Source organism: Pectinophora gossypiella, chromosome 8 (assembly GCF_024362695.1).
Source record: "Pectinophora gossypiella chromosome 8, ilPecGoss1.1, whole genome shotgun sequence".
Taxonomy (NCBI): domain Eukaryota; kingdom Metazoa; phylum Arthropoda; class Insecta; order Lepidoptera; family Gelechiidae; genus Pectinophora; species Pectinophora gossypiella.
Genome location: NC_065411.1, coordinates 14682948 through 14700959, shown reverse-complemented (window position 1 = coordinate 14700959; position 18012 = coordinate 14682948). Strand labels below are relative to the sequence as shown.

General features: G+C 38.4%; 1 protein-coding gene across 1 annotated transcript; it reads left to right on the top strand.

Moving 5' to 3' along the window:
* Positions 1-15823: 15823 nt before the first annotated feature.
* Positions 15824-16441, top strand: LOC126369162 (lactosylceramide 4-alpha-galactosyltransferase-like). The gene has a single exon (XM_050013456.1). It carries the CDS (start codon positions 15824-15826, stop codon positions 16439-16441), a length of 618 nt encoding a protein of 205 aa, XP_049869413.1.
* The last annotated feature ends 1571 nt before the right edge of the window (positions 16442-18012 follow it).

Genomic DNA, 18012 nt, shown 5'->3' with positions numbered 1-18012 from the left:
TTCATATAAGATAATTCAGTAATAAAAAAAAAACGCACTTCTTAATCGGCCGGTCTATAAGTTGTAAATAAAATATAAATTTTATGTTTTTTGTAGTGCATGACTCTGAGACAATGGTAGTCATGAATCGTCTGAAGCAGACGTATGAGGCCTATGATGATGATGATGATGACGTACTTATGTAATCATTACATTAATAACTGTCGCTTTTTTCACAAAGAAGTCAAAGGAAAAAGTACAGCTTTTTATGAGTTTAGGTTAGGTGACTTTTTTTGCTCGGAATCCAAACTTGCAACTTGAGAACCTAATGGAAAAAAGGCGTTATCGCATTGCATGGCAGAGAGCAAACCTTTCTGCGCCGGCGACGTCGTCGTGACGAATTTCTGTGTGACCACGTTTATTTTGTTATTACAAACTGGAGCGTTACAAAAAATCCCTGACGGGAATGCTTCCGGTGTCATTTAAGTAAGTATGCATTTAATTTAAGACTAAAAATCATTACTTTAAATAAGAAAACAACAAAATTTTACCATGGCAACTTTGAAAGTTCATTTCCGGTACGAAACTGGTGGAACACAGTTCTTTTAAAGTTTTCGTCATCACCAAGCGGTCAAAATCCCAAATTTGTTTCTCCTCTTCCGCATTCTTCTTAACTTCACGCATAAAATTTCTAGAAAAAAAAACTTTTTTAAATATACTTACTTAATTATCAAAGGATCATCAAGAAAAGGAAAGTACGATATAACATCTGAACAGGTGATAATTATTAATGATCCAAACGTAAATTTGAAAGCTTTTTTTTGACGTGACTTATTGTAGATTTAACGAATTCGAAAGTAAATTCTAAAGTCATTGGTTTAAGCTCGTGCTGGGATTCGAACCTACGATCTCACAGTGAGAGTCATGCGTTCCAACTGGACTACCACGGATCCTCTAGACAGACAGTGGAAATAATAACATACATACATACATACATAAACTCACGCCTATTTCCCACCGGGGTAAGCAGAGACTATAGAATTCATATATATATTTTTCCATTTGCTTCGATCCTGACACACTTCTCTTGCTTCCTCCACATTCATCAATCGCTTCATACACGCACGCCGGTTCAGAGTAGATGGTATTGAACCTTTTCTAAGGACATCTCCAATTTGGTCATCGTAAGTCCTTCTCGGTCTTCCTCTGCCAGCCCTACCATCAACTTTCGCTTTATATACCGCTTTTGCAATTCTATTATCCTTCATCCGCTCTACGTGTCCAAACCAACCTAACATTCCCTTCTCAATCCTAGTCACAAATAAACAAACAAATAATAATAATAAAAGATAAATAATAAATAAAAGGTTGGGAATAATAAATAAAAGATAAATCTTACCTCATTGCTAGACGGCCAACCATCGATCCCAGATTATTGGTAGATACGCTCATTATTTCACTCGCTAAATCGCTACTGCTTACTTTCACTACCCAATTGCTAGGTAACATTTGAAGAGGTCTCACCACTAACGAATCAAAGTCCAGAAATATGCCGCCAAATCGTAACATCAATAGGATCTTCAACATAATTATGTTGTTAATCAATTGGGGAAATTTTCTAAGGACTCTTAAGAGGTTTTTCTTTGCGAATTTCTGGATATTCATCGTTGAGAATTTTACGTTTCCTAAAGCTATAAGTTTATGGAGGACCGTGTGATTGGCGTTTGTGACTGGAGCAGCGAAGATGACGTTGATATTCATTTCTGGATTGGCTTTCGCAGCCGACTCCACAGCACAGGCTTGTGAAGCATTCAACACGCCTCCCGATTTGTAAACGTCTATGAAAAATATATTCGTAGCCCACGGGTTCACCTGAAATTATTAATCAAAATACACGTAAGTACATACACACACAGAAACAGTAACATAAAGCAACAGAAACACAGAGAAACACGGATACAAAACAAAAAGCAGAAACAGAAGCAAATGCAAAGCAGAAAAACACAAACATAATAAACACACACACAAACACAAAGCATAGAAAGCTCGGTGAGGTGCGCAGGTACTTATTTCATCTTATGACGGATCTGACTAAACTAATTGAGATATAGTCGTGAGCTTATGTCATGTTATAAATACATAAATTCACACCTATTTCTCACCAGGATAAGCAGAAACTTTACAATTCGTCATCTTCGACCCTGAAATACATCTCTTGCTACCACGTAGCCCAGTTGGCAGAACGCTTGATTCTCACTTTGAGATCGCAGGTTCGAGTCCAACACAGGCCTAAACCAATGATTGTCTACAATTTGTTTTCGAATTCATATTTGGATAATAAATGACTCAGCAGTGAAGGAAAACATCGTGAGGAAACCCACATTCGCGAGAAATGAATTTTCGGTGGTATGGGACCTAACCTGTATTGGGCTGGTTTTCCATTCGCGGGTTGAAAGATCAGACAAGCAGTCGTTTCCGTAAGAAACCGAATCTGTCAAATCTTCAGGTTAGGTAAGCGGACCCTGTGAAAAACAGGATCATGCTAAGGAGATGATGATGATGACAATTATTTGCCTGTGATTTTTCAAAAAGGCGCTCATGTTGATATCACTATAAGGCAATGACACATAGATGGATGTAAAAAAAAATTACCGCATATCGAGCTCTTGCTAATGTCAACGGCATTACCGTGGTGGTTTCCACCATCTGTGTCACCATTGTATAATGATACATTAACAAAAAAAAGGATAAACCTATAATAACTGCTACCCAATATTCTTCTCTTAGTATTTTCAGTGTTCTCCGTTTGGATAACATTTTTGACAATTTTACGGTGTTATTTTTATTTCAAATTGCTATCGACACTGTTTCAATTTGTGATAAAATTAAATTAAACTGCGATATGTGTCATATAAATGTACTATTTCATTTAACTGTTTTATAATTAAAGTAAGCACAATGTTGATACAATATTGGAAGTGTCTAAGGCTCCGGAAACATTGAACGGATACGCTCTGTACACACGCTGATACAGTAACAGTTTGGAACGTATCTTTATTATTCTATATACTTACCTCTTTAGACTTAGTAACTACTATTACGTATATTTGACTGTAAACTTAGGATAAGAGATAATACTGCGTATAGAACGGCATCTCTCCGCTCCCCACCAGGGACAAAGCTAGGTTTACCTCACCCCCTCGGTCTTACTTTAGTTTTCAATCGCAGGGCGTCAGACGTAACACACACAGATGCGCGTGTACGATAACATCACTATGTAGTGTATGTAAAACGAGGTGTTTTGTGTCTCTGGTGTGTGCTTCAAATCATTCACATTTTCCGAGTCTGTTCGGTTCCTTTTTGTATATACGCGGTGCATTCACTCAATATGCAGTTTAATACGTCCCACTGTAGGACACAAGCTACTCTCAATCAAACAAAGGGAGTAATGAACATCTCCACCACGCTGCTTCACTACGGTTTGGTGAAGGCCTTTGGGTTAGTTACCCCGGACCACCGGCTTCTTACTTCTACATGATCCAGCCTACAATGTCCAATCTAAACAATGGACAGTTTCTCAAATTGTTCGTCCCCATTGGGAATCAAACTTGGAGCTCCAGATCAACAATTAAGCATCTTCTGACAAACATAACGTTAACAATCATTGAATGATCACAAAAACTATAAAATTATACATTATAGGAGAAAACAATTTTTATTTTTATTTAATTAAATCAATTTCCCAAATACAACACCATACAATTTATATACAGACGGACAGAATCTTTTTGCTATATCAGCGTAAAAAGAATTAGGTCTGACCCATTGCCGATGGGAGTATTTGTTCCAAACATGTACTGTATAGGAATCATTCATGTCAAAAGTTCCAGGGTGCAAGATCTTCGGCCACTGAATGAAAGGTACTGGATAAAACACCTCTGTGTCATACACATCGAATCCTGAAAACAGAATATAATCGTGAAACCCTAACTTCTGTCACACCTCGAATACTCCTTACAAAACCTCGTTTTACACAGTACACGCGCATCTCTGTGTTTCTGATCCCACCATACCTGGCTCAACTGCTGGTGGGGAGCGAAGTTTCCGTTCTTTACGTAGTATTATTCCTTATTCTATGCGTCTACGCATAACTGGGAGCGGATAAAAAACGGAACTGGTTTAGCTGCTTGTTTTCCTGAAGGATTGTGTGAAGTGAGAAGGGTCCATACACAAACATAAAGCCTTACATTAACATAAAGCCTATAACATCTTACTACTGTCCTAAATTTTGTACCAGGTTAAAGCGCTCTCTAGTAGTCCGGCCAAGTAGTTAATGCCGTATGTGGCAAATCTTCAATAAGTCACATAAATGGGAAGCTCCCCGTCAATCAACCAGAGGGGGTACGAAGCATAGTCTAGAAAAGAGACGAGGAAGGAGTCTAGGGGTTTGACATGATGGACTTTTAATGGGAAGCGCCGATTATTGGATTACCATACGGTTAAGCATATCCATCGTTGAAATTATCCAAAAGTAGCCATCATGTTAGAGTGCGAAAATAAGCAGGAGAACTTTTTAACTTTTTTCATACCTTTACAGTGTTTTTTGGTCATTTTCGTTACATTCTTAGTACCGCAAGATTTATACAGAACCCTTGTTATGACTCCAGGCCCGTTATGGCCCCATATATTTGGATTGAAGCTACGGCCCAATTCTCTGTTAATAAAACAATATTTCAATCAATTAGTTATTTCATTGAGACCACCAAGACAAGAACATTTGAAAGTATGTTTCTAAGACTAACGAAAAAGTTAGTCATATTCTCATCAATACACTTCTTAAAACCGCTTAGGGTTAGTTTTGTAGTACGGAGTTCCCATAATTTACATGCAAAGGTCGTTGGCCCTTTTTCGCCTGCCCTGATCTACATTACGCGCCTCAAAACCTCGATATGGTAGGTTGAATTTTCCTCGCAACGCAGAGATGTCCATATGAGCACGGCTGCCGCGAGAGCCATTATTCGAGGGTTTACCGCGCATAATGTGGATCCGGCTTCAAAAGTAGTACTTACTTTGCTGCAGCCAAAGATATCTTTCGTCCGACGACGCTCTCAGACATGCCCATCACCGAGCAACCGACAAAGTACGGTGATTCAAGCCCGGTGAAGTCCCTTGACAGTTCGTCAAACGACTTCAGCACCACCATATCCAGATCTATGTAGACTCCGCCAAATTTCCACAGCAAGAGATATCTGAGAACGTCCGAAGCGTGTGACACGCTAAACCTACTTTTGGCTAAGAGGTTTTCTGTGATCACCCTCTTTAAGGGGGAGCTTTTTACGATTTTGGACAAGTTCACTCGGGAAACGACCACGTTCGGATATGACTGAACAGTGTTCAGGACACCGCTACTGAGATTCATGTTCTTCACTGGTCCGACGAAGAGTAAGTTGATCTGCCAATCTGGATGAGCTCTTGCCGCTGACTCCACGGCACACGCTTGCCTAGAATCCAGATATCCCTTGCAAGATGTCTCCACGAAGAATATATTCCTTACCGAATGAAGTAGCGTTTCGTCAAGTTCCAGCAAGGTATCGCCAAGGATATCATTATAACAAGATATATCGTTCGTTTTATGCGGGTGAGTATAAATATACTTTGTGTGGTTCTGTAAAATTACAGAACTAAGTGTTATTCGGTACACGTTAAAGAAGTTAATTATACCTAAAACTATTACGAAACTGAAAACGTAAACTTTATTTCTTGCCATGATTGCTGTTACGTTACGCGCTTATGCGATTCTACAAAGCAGTACTTCATTCAACAAAATAAATATACAGTATTTAAGTATGCAAGTTTGTTTTAATAAGCCGGTTTAATAAAAAGAAGGTAACGATTATATTTATCGTTCTAAAATTACATAATGATAATAGGCTTTATATTTTGAGTTCCACGGCCCATAAAACTTTGGACAATAAAAATAGCATTAATATAAATTGAACTAGGTACAAACATGATTACACAAATAAGCTACCATTTTCCCTAACGGTACCCTAATAGGAATCAAGGAATAAGAATATATACGATATTGTTACGCATATGAAACACTGCAATCAGAATGTTCTCGAATGTCATCGTAAAATCTTCTTTCTCTTTTTCTCTTAGCGGCATCTTTTTTTTACGCAATGCAGCGTCCTTGTCTTTCTTTATTTTTATTTCAAATTGCTATCGACACTGTTTCAATTTGTGATAAAATTAAATTAAACTGCGATATGTGTCGTATAAATGTACTATTTCATTTAACTGTTTTATAATTAAAGTAAGCACAATGTTGATACAATATTGGAAGTGTCTAAGGCTCCGGAAACATTGAACGGATACGCTCTGTACACACGCTGATACAGTAACAGTTTGGAACGTATCTTTATTATTCTATATACTTACCTCTTTAGACTTAGTAACTACTATTACGTATATTTGACTGTAAACTTAGGATAAGAGATAATACTGCGTATAGAACGGCATCTCTCCGCTCCCCACCAGGGACAAAGCTAGGTTTACCTCACCCCCTCGGTCTTACTTTAGTTTTCAATCGTAGGGCGTCAGACGTAACACACACACAGATGCGCGTGTACGATAACATCACTATGTAGTGTATGTAAAACGAGGTGTTTTGTGTCTCTGGTGTGTGCTTCAAATCATTCACATTTTCCGAGTCTGTTCGGTTCCTTTTTGTATATACGCGGTGCATTCACTCAATATGCAGTTTAATACGTCCCACTGTAGGACACAGGCTACTCTCAATCAAACAAAGGGAGTAATGATCATCTCTACCACGCTGCTTCACTACGGTTTGGTGAAGGCCTTTGGGTTAGTTACCCCGGACCACCGGCTTCTTACTTCTACATGATTCAGCCTACAATGTCCAATCTAAACAATGGACAGTTTCTCAAATTGTTCGTCCCCATTGGGAATCAAACCTGGAGCTCCAGATCAACAATTAAGCATCTTCTGACAAACATAACGTTAACAATTATTGAATGATCACAAAAACTATAAAATTATACATTATAGGAGAAAACAATTTTTATTTAATTAAATCAATTTCCCAAATACAACACCATACAATTTATATACAGACGGACAGAATCTTTTTGCTATATCAGCGTAAAAAGAATCAGGTCTGACCCATTGCCCACAGGAGTATTTGTTCCAAATATGTAATGTATAGGAATCATTCATGTCAAAAGTTCCAGGGCGGAAGATCTTCGGCCACTGAATGAAAGGTACTGGATAAAACACCTCTGGGTGATACACATCGAATCCTGAAAACAGAATATCATCGTGAAACCCGAAGAACTTCTGTCACACCTCGAATACTCCATACAAAACCTCATTTTACACAGTACACGCGCATCTCTGTGTTTCTGATCACACCATACCTGACTCAACTGCTGGTGGGGAGCGAAGTTTCCGTTCTTTACGTAGTATTATTTCTTATTCTATGCGTCTACGCAGAACTGGGAGCGGATAAAAAACGGAACTTGTTTAGCTGCTTGTTTTCCTGAAGGATTGTGTGAAGTGAGAAGGGTCCATACACAAACATAAAGCCTTACATTAACATAAAGCCTATAACATCTTACTACTGTCCTAAATTTTGTACCAGGTTAAAGCGCTCTCTAGTAGTCCGGCCAAGTAGTTAATGCCGTATGTGGCAAATCTTCAATAAGTCACATAAATGGGAAGCTCCCCGTCAATCAACCAGAGGGGGTACGGGGCATAGTCTAGAAAAGAGACGAGGAAGGAGTCTAGGGGGTTTGACATGATGGACTTTTAATAGGAAGCGCCGATTATTGGATTACCATACGGTTAAGCATATCCATCGTTGAAATTATCCAAAAGTAGCCATCATGTTGGAGTGCGAAGATAAGCAGGAGAACTTTTTAACTTTTTTCATACCTTTACAGTGTTTTTTGGTCATTTTCGTTACATTCTTAGTACCGCAAGTTTTATACAGAACCCTTGTTATGACTCCAGGCCCGTTACGGGACCACTTTTTTGGATTGAAGCTACGGCCCAATTCTCTGTTAATAAAACAATATTTCAATCAATTAGTTATTTCATTGAGACCACCAAGACAAGAACATTTGAAAGTATGTTTCTAAGACTAACGAAAAAGTCAGTCATATTATCATCAATACACTTCTTAAAACCGCTTAGGGTTAGTTTTGTAGTACGGAGTTCCCATAATTTACATGCTAAGGTCGTTGGCCCTTTTTCGCCTGCCCTGATCTACATTACACGCCTCAAAACCTCGATATGGTAGGTTGAATTTTCCTCGCAACGCAGAGATGTCCATATGAGCACGGCTGCCGCGAGGGCCATTATTCGAGTGTTTATCGCGCATAATGTGGATCCGGCTTCAAAAGTAGTACTTACTTTGCTGCAGCCAAAGATATCTTTCGTCCGATGACGCTCTCAGACATGCCCATTACCCCGGCAGCAACCGTGTACGATGTTTCAAGCCCGGTGAAGTCCCTTGACAGTTCGTCAAACGACTTCAGCACCACCATATCCAGATCCATGTAGACTCCGCCAAATTTCCACAGCAAGAGATATCTGAGAACGTCCGAAGCGTGTGACACGCTAAACCTACTTTTGGCTAAGAGGTTTTCTGTGATCACCCTCTTTAAGGGGGAGTTTTTGACGATTTTGGAGAAGTTCACTCGGGAAACGACCACGTTCGGATATGACTGAACAGTGTTCAGGACACCGCTACTGAGATTCATGTTCTTCACTGGTCCGACGAAGAGTAAGTTGATCTGCCAATCTGGATGAGCTCTAGCCGCTGACTCCACGGCACACGCTTGCCTAGAATCTAGATATCCCTTGCAAGATGTCTCCACGAAGAATATATTCCTTACCGAATGAAGTAGCGTTTCGTCAAGTTCCAGCAAGGTATCGCCAAGGATATCATTATAACAAGATATATCGTTCGTTTTATGCGGGTGAGTATAAATATACTTTGTGTGGTTCTGTAAAATTACAGAACTAAGTGTTATTAGGTACATGTTAAAGAAGTTAATTATACCTAAAACTATTAAGAAACTGAAAACGTAAACTTTATTTATTGCCATGATTGTTGTTACATTACGCGCTTATGCGATTCTACAAAGCAGTACTTCATTTAAAAAAATAAATATACAGTATTTATGCAAGTTTGTTTTAATAAGCCGGTTTACTAAAAAGAGGGTAACGGTTATATTTATCGTTCTTAAATTACATAATGATAATAGGCTTTATATTTTGAGTTCCACGGCCCATAAAACTTTGGACAATAAAAATAGCATTAATATAAATTGAACTAGGTATGAACATGATTACACAAATAAGCCACCATTTTCCCTAACGGTACCCTAATAAGAATCAAGGAATAAGAATATATACGATATTGTTACGCATATGAAACACTGCAATCAGAATGTTCTCGAATGTCATCGTAAAATCTTCTTTCTCTTTTTCTCTTAGCGGCATCTTTTTTTTACGCAATGCAGCGTCCTTGTCTTTCTTTATTTTTATTTCAAATTGCTATCGACACTGTTTCAATTTGTGATAAAATTAAATTAAACTGCGATATGTGTCGTATAAATGTACTATTTCATTTAACTGTTTTATAATTAATAAAGTAAGCACAATGTTGATACAATATTGGAAGTGTCTAAGGCTCCGGAAACATTGAACGGATACGCTCTGTACACACGCTGATACAGTAATAGTTTGGAACGTATCTTTATTATTCTATATACTTACCTCTTTAGACTTAGTAACTACTATTATATTTGACAGTAAACTTAGAATAAGAGACAATACTGCGTATAGAACGGCATCTCTCCGCTCCCCACCAGGGACAGAGCTAGGTTTACCTCACCCCCTCGGTCTTACTTTAGTTTTCAATCGTAGGGCGTCAGACGTAACACACACAGATGCGCGTGTACGATAACATCACTATGTAGTGTATGTAAAACGAGGTGTTTTGTGTCTCTGGTGTGTGCTTCAAATCATTCACATTTCCCGAGTCTGTACGGTTCTTTTTTGTATATACGCGGTGCATTCACTCAATATGCAGTTTAATACGTCCCACTGTAGGACACAAGCTACTCTCAATCAAACAAAGGGAGTAATGAACATCTCCACCACGCTGCTTCACTACGGTTTGGTGAAGGCCTTTGGTTTAGTTACCCCGGACCACCGGCTTCTTACTTCTACATGATTCAGCCTACAATGTCCAATCCAAACAATGAACAGTTTCTCAAATTGTTCGTCCCCATTGGGAATCGAACCTGGAGCTCCAGATCAACAAGTAAGCATCTTCTGAGTAATATAACGTTAACAATCATTTGATTAATTTTATTAATAAAAGCAAAGTCAAATAACAAAAACTGTAAAATTATACATTATAGGAGAAAATAGTTTTTATTTTTATTAAATTAGGCCTAATTTCCCAAATACAACACCATACAATTTATATACAGACGGACAGAATTTTTTTGCTATATCAGCGTAAAAAGAATCAGGTCTGACCCATTGCCCACAGGAGTATTTGTTCCAAATATGTAATGTATAGGAATCATTCATGTCAAAAGTTCCAGGGCGGAAGATCTTCGGCCACTGATAGAAAGGTACTGGATAAAACACCTCTGGGTCATACACATCGAATCCTGAAAACAGAATATAATCGTGAAACCCAGAGAAATTCTGTCACACCTCGAATACTCCATACAAAACCTCGTTTTACACAGTACACGCGCATCTCTGTGTTTCTGATCACACCATACCTGGCTCAACTGCTGGTGGGGAGCGAAGTTTCCGTTCTTTACGTATTATTATTCCTTATTTTATGCGTCTACGCATAACTGGGAGCGGATAAAAAACGGAACTTGTTTAGCTGCTTGTTTTTCTGAAGGATTGTGAGAAGTGAGAAGGGTCCATACACAAACATAAAGCCTTACATTAACATAAAGCCTATAATATCTCACTACTGTCCTAAATTTTGTACCAGGTTAAAGCGCTCTCTAGTAATCCGGCCAAGTAGTTAATGCCGTATGTGGCAAATCTACAATAAGTCTCATCAATGGGAAGCTCCCCGTCAATCAACCAGAGGGGGTACGAAGCATAGTCTAGAAAAGAGACGAGGAAGGAGTCTAGGGGTTTGACATGATGGACTTTTAATGGGAAGCGCCGATTAATGGATCACCATACGGTTAAGCATATCCATCGTTGAAATTATCCAAAAGTAGCCATCATGTTGGAGTGCGAAGATAAGCAGGAGAACTTTTTAACTTTTTTCATACCTTTACAGTGTTTTTTGGTCATTTTCGTTACATTCTTAGTACCGCAAGTTTTATACAGAACCCTTGTTATGACTCCAGGCCCGTTACGGGCCCACATATTTGTATTGAAGCTACGGCCCAATTCTCTGTTAATAAAACAATATTTCAATCAATTAGTTATTTCATTAAGACCACCAAGACAAGAACATTTGAAAGTATGTTTCTAAGACTAACGAAAAAGTCAGTCATATTCTCATCAATTTTTGTTCATACACGTCTTAAAACCGCTTAGGGTTAGTTTTGTAGTACGGAGTTCCCATAAGTTACATGCAAAGGTCGTTGGTCCTTTTCCACCTGCCCTGATCCACATTATGCGCCTCAAAACCTCGATACGGTAGGTTGAATTTTCCTCGCAATGCAGAAATGTCCATATGAGCACGGCTGGCGTGAGAGCCATTATTCGAGGGTTTACCGCGCATAATGTGGATCCGGCTTCAAAAGTAGTACTTACTTTGCTGCAGCCAAAGATATCTTTCGTCCGACGACGCTCTCAGACATGCCCATTACCCCGGCAGCAACCGTGTACGATGTTTCAAGCCCGGTGAAGTCCCTTGACAGTTCGTCAAATGACTTCAGCACCACCATATCCAGATCCATGTAGACTCCGCCAAATTTCCACAGCAAGAGATATCTGAGAACGTCCGAAGCGTGTGACACGCTAAAACTACTTTTGGCTAAGAGGTTTTCTGTGATCACCCTCTTTAAGGGGGAGTTTTTGACGATTTTGGACAAGTTCACTCGGGAAACGACCACGTTCGGATATGACTGAACAGTGTTCAGGACACCGCTACTGAGATTCTTGTCCTTCACTGGTCCCACGAAGAGTAAGTTGATCTGCCAATCTGGATGAGCTCTAGCCGCTGACTCCACGGCACACGCTTGCCTAGAATCCAGATATCCCTTGCAAGATGTCTCCACGAAGAATATATTCCTTACCAAATGAAGTGGCGTTTCGTCAAGTTCCAGCAAGGTATCGCCAAAGATATCATTATAACAAGATATATCGTTCGTTTTATGCGGGTGAGTATATTTCACAGAACCAAATGTTATTAGGTACACGGTAAAGAAGTTAATTATACCTAAAACTATTAAGAAACTGAAAACGTAAACTTTATTTATTTCCATGATTGCTGTTACGTTACGCGCCTATGCGATTTTACATAGCAGTACTTCATTTAACAAAATAAATATACAGTATTTATGCAAGTTTGTTTTAATATGCCAGTTTACTAAAAAGAGGGTAACGGTTATATTTATGGTTCTAAAATTACATAATGATAATAGGCTTTATATTTTGAGTTCCACGGCCCATAAAACTTTGGGCAATAAAAATAGCGGAATATAAATTGAACTAGGTATAAACCTGATTAAACAAATAAGCCACCATTTTCACGAACGGAATCGAGGAATAAGAATGTATACGATATTGTTACGGATATGAAACACTGCAACCAGAATGTTCTCGAATGTCATCGTAAAATCTTCTTTCTCTTTTTTTCTTAGCGGCATCTTTCTTTTACGCAATGCAGCGTCCTTGTCTTTCTTTATTGGAATGGTCAAAGAAACGTCCTTGACCCACAGGGGACTGTTCGAGATGGTACTATAGGGTATATAAGGAGCGGGAATAGCAAGGAGAGCCAGTTCAGTTTTTATAGCAATCGAAGCATGGAGCAGGCTGCAAAAGACCGCCAGGATCTATTATTCGAACCCAACATCCCAACAGGGGATAATGGGATTAGAAGAAGAGGCAAGAAGAAGAAGTGGAAAAGTTAAAGTAAAGTAATAGTGGAAGTGAAGAACAGCGTTAAGAGCAGTGTTCCGAGCGGTACCTCGGTGCACCTGGTGAGACCCCTCAACGCTCCCCATTTGTAGTTAATGCCATTTGCGGCAAATCTACAGTAAGTAACGTCAAAAAAAGGTGTGCATTAACTATTATACCCTGGTGAAGCGATGTCCAGTTGCTAACAAGAAAACACCTCTATCAATCCGCAGTGGAGCAGCGCGGTGGATTATGCTCCAAATCCCGTCCGGAAAGCCTGTGACGTATACTGTTTATACCATAATATAAAAAATACTTTATTTAATGCAAATTCTACATACATGTTTTTTATTTATTTATTATTGAAAATAAGTACAGTACTTAATACATTTTTTTTACAATTGACGGTGCAACAAAAACCAACTTTGGTTTGTCCGTACACCGACATTCACCATCGTCGCTTCCAATTTGGAATATAATATCATGCTCGAACAAATAGTACAATAAATAAAGAACATGTAGGTAGGAATTTATACACTTGCAAACGAAGTACACAAAAACTAGTTCGCTGCATTAGCTTCAACCCGCGCGTCACACGCAACTACCGGACAGCGCGACACACAGGAGGTTTTTGCGGTTTGTCTAATATTTTTCCCGATTTAAGAAATGGTGCTTTAGTTTGTATTTAATGTTAAGTTCAGTGATTTCATTTTTAAGGCTAGTAGGTAAGTCATTAATTAATTTTGGTACTTGATATTTTAGTAATTGTTTTCCATATAAGTTGTTATATTTTGGTATTTTTAAGGTTAGTTTTGAAGCACTACGTGTATTTATTATGGGTTTAATAATATGTTGCAGATTTAGGTCAAAAAAGTTTTCAGAGAGGAGTGTATATTTAATTTGGTCGTGTATAGGCATGATTTTACAGTGCTGAAATAGGTGTAAGTAATTGTCCTCATGCTTCGTTTTAATTTTAGGAGGCACAATGGCTTTCAATAGTCTTAATTGCAATCTGTATATTACATCAAGATGTGTCTTACACGTTTTACCATAGCTACTCAACCCATAATGTATTATTGTTTCTCCTAAGGCTTTATATAAGTACAAAAGTATATGGTAGGGAATTTTGTTCTTAACAAGTGTAAACTTTGACAGCATTGCTCGTAATTTGTCGCTTACAAGATTAATGTGCTCAGTCCACTTAAGGCGGTCATCAATTACTAAACCAAGGTATTTTTGTTTTTTGACTACCTCCACTGGCGTGCAAGAGCAGTTTGGTATATCAGCATGCAGACATGCATGATTATGAGCAATCAAGCGCAAGCTTTGTTGTTTCCTGTTCTGGCTGGAGCTTATATACATTAGTTTTGTTTTGTCAGCATTGAGCGCGAGACCAACGTCATGAGACCATTTAGTGAGCAGTGTGAAGTCCATTTGTAGATTTTTATGGGCTAAATCTAGATCCTTGTCAGCTGATATAAGACATGTATCATCAGCAAACTGGTAGACCTCACAGTTTTTAATGAGGTTAACCAAGTCGTTAACATAGGTAATAAAGTGCAATGGACCCAACACTGAACCTTGCGCTGTACCTTCTGTAACCAAAACGCTTCTACTTACAGAACCCCCTATTTTGACAGTGTACGACCTTTCCTTTAAATAATCTTGACACCAAACATTTAGTGGACCACGAATACCGCAATCGTTTAACTTCTCAATGAGAGTAGAATGTTTTAACGTATCAAATGCTTTGCTAAAATCTATAAATACTATTAATACATGTTTCTTATTATCAAGATGTTCATAAATGGTATCAGTAAACTTTGAAAGTAGTTGTGTTGTGCTTTTACCTGGTGGGAATTCGTACTGTTTATCTGTGATTACGGTAAATGTTAATTACATAAGTTGTGCACGTCTGTAATTGGTGCAAACACTAGTACTAGCCTTGAGAAAGTTATATTAATTGTTGTGTGTTTGTACTGTTGATGTGCCTAATAAATAAATAAATTGCACCAACAGGAAATACAAAATACCAAACAAAAGAGAAATAGAAAAGAAGAGGGTTATGCATTTACACTTTAAAAAATACAATTACATGTATGTATGTAATTCTGTAAAAATCAATTAGAAGCTTAGGTACTCGTATGTTATAAACGGTTAGGTAACGAGATAAATAGGACATGCTACGGCAACTATGTATAATGACCAAACTTTGATCCCTCCAAGTCTTCTTCTATCGTGTGGGTTGTGAGGTGGAACAACCAACCCCGTCAACACTAATGTCAGGGTTATTACTCACGGATCATACTACTTAACCAAACCCAGTGGAAAAAGTATTAGCAGAGAATTAAATTCCTCATAATCACACGTCTAGCGAGTAAACAATATTATACTTATTCAATATCCAACCATATTCAATACCGATGTGTTAATAAACTTTCATCATTTAATAATGTCCAGGTTCTCATGACAGTATTGAACAATAGTAAATCACACAAAAACTAACACGGTATTCATGGCGTTACAAAAGTGAATACACGTTCATTCAGTACCTTTAGCCGTTACCTTTGTAGCAAATGGAGCACAAACAGTGAACATGCCATCTAGCACACAAGGAAGACCAAAAAGACCGCGAAGACTATTCTTTGCTAACTTCGAACGAATTCATCACTTGGAATCAGCTGTACTTGTGATGACAATGAGTTATGTGATGATATGCAACAGCAAGGACCTCGGTGACCCTCCTCCTTATAAGGCTAATGATATATCATGTTACCATGAGGTTAGTGACTCATTACCGGTAATGAACGAAACGGCATTGAAAGGAACGTCAAAGAATATATTCCTGATAGAGACGTCTTGCAAGGGATATTTGGATTTGAGACAGGCATGTGCCGTGGAGTCAGCGGCAAGAGCTCATCCAGATTGGCAGGTCAACTTACTCTTCGTGGGCCCCGTGACGCGTGAGAGACTCACCACAGGTATTCTGTCCAGTCTACAGTCGTACAAGAACGTGGTTATAGCTCGAGTGTATTTCTCCGAAATCGTCAAAGATACTCCTCTAGAGAGACTGCTTTCAGAGAAACTGCTGGACAAAAGTGAACATCGTTTTGCGCATACCTCGGATATTATAAGATTGCTGCTACTGTGGAAGTTTGTGGGAGTTTACATGGATTTGGACATTGTGGTGATAAAGCCGTTTGATGACTTGGGTCTTGACTTCGCCGGGTTAGAGGAATCTACAGTTCGAACCGGTGTGATGGGCTTGTCTAACAGTTTCGTCGGCAGGAAAATAGCTTCCACTGCTGTTTTGTGAGTACTATTTTGTTAGGTTTTATATATAATATATTATTATTTTTAGTCGTCTTCATTAATCTTGACGTGGAGTCATACATACAATACAATACAAAAATGCTTTATTACACATATAAACACAACAGTAAAAACAATTACAAAAGTGACAAGAAAAGCACAATCCTGGTGGATTGTCTTGTCTTGTTATTGGTTATGGTTAACCAGTAACCATGGCATGGCCTGGCAGTGGGAGTAACCATGGTAACCACCCATGACCTTGATGCATCTAGCCTGTCGGACAAGTAGGTGGAATAAGCCCTTATATGAACTGAGTTACACGATTAAGCCTCTGATTACCAAAATATATTTTTAACAGGTTATGTGCTGAAACGTATGACCCTAGCAGTTTTTCTTCATGCGGATCTAAACTGGTCAATGAACTCTCGTGTCACCTTTGTCGTGCCAAAACCATAACCACAGCTGCAAATTGTAAAGGTATAAACATTTATTTACCTAAGGTTATGAATGAATAAATACACACTTTATTGGGCGTGTGCGCAATCTTTGTATGTACACAGAACGGGTAAAAGGAAACACTAAAAACTAAAAGTAGGCAAAGGAGGCCTTATCGCTAAAAGCGATGTCTTCCAGACATCCTTCGATAGATGATAAATATACACACTGCATTGTACTTATGTCTGTAGTGTTACATTGAAGTTGAAAAAATGTAATGTGAAAAAAGTAATGTAATGTAAATATATTAGAAATACGAAAACGGTCCAGATATTCCTAGAATCGAAATATCCGGGATAGAAACCTATACCATGGAATAAAGAATGATACTACATATAGGACGGTAAATCTCCGCCCCCCACCATTTCTATCGGGCGGCGACCTCACCCCTTCTGAGTCTTATGTTAGTCTTAAAAAATATTCTATGGTTGAGATACTGTTTATAAGTACGTTTTGTAGTTAATTTTCTAGTAAGACAGGGCCCTTAAGCAATTAAGTACATACATACTTAACTTGTACATATAGAATTTGTTTTCCAGGTTTCAAAGTGCATAGTGAGGAAACGTTCTACCCAATATCAACACAACATTGGCAAGAATACTTCCAGCGTAAAGACTTTGACGCCAGTAAATTCATCAACTCTTATACTGCGCATATCTACAACAGTTTCTCTCACAACGTCAAAGTGAAACATTGGACACTATACGGTAGCATGGCGAAAATATTCTGTCCATCAGTTTTTAAAAAAATGTATAACTCAGAAATATTACATAAGTGTTGATAACAAATATAACACAGACTCTAATAAAATAATCCACAAATAAAGAAATGGTAATATGCATTTCATTTTAACGCTTAATAATGTTATCATTTAGGACCTTTACACACCAGTATTTGCAGTGACACGATGCGCAAGCGCATAATGTCAACCTTTAAGGCTTTACCAAGAAGTAGACGGAAAAAGATGATTCAAAGTTCGCCGAGTCATCCAGTAATGAATATATAACAAGTGCTGCGACAGCGCAGCTCAATGTGCGTCTGGGATTAAACGAAAATATCATCTAATTAGTGCGACCAGAT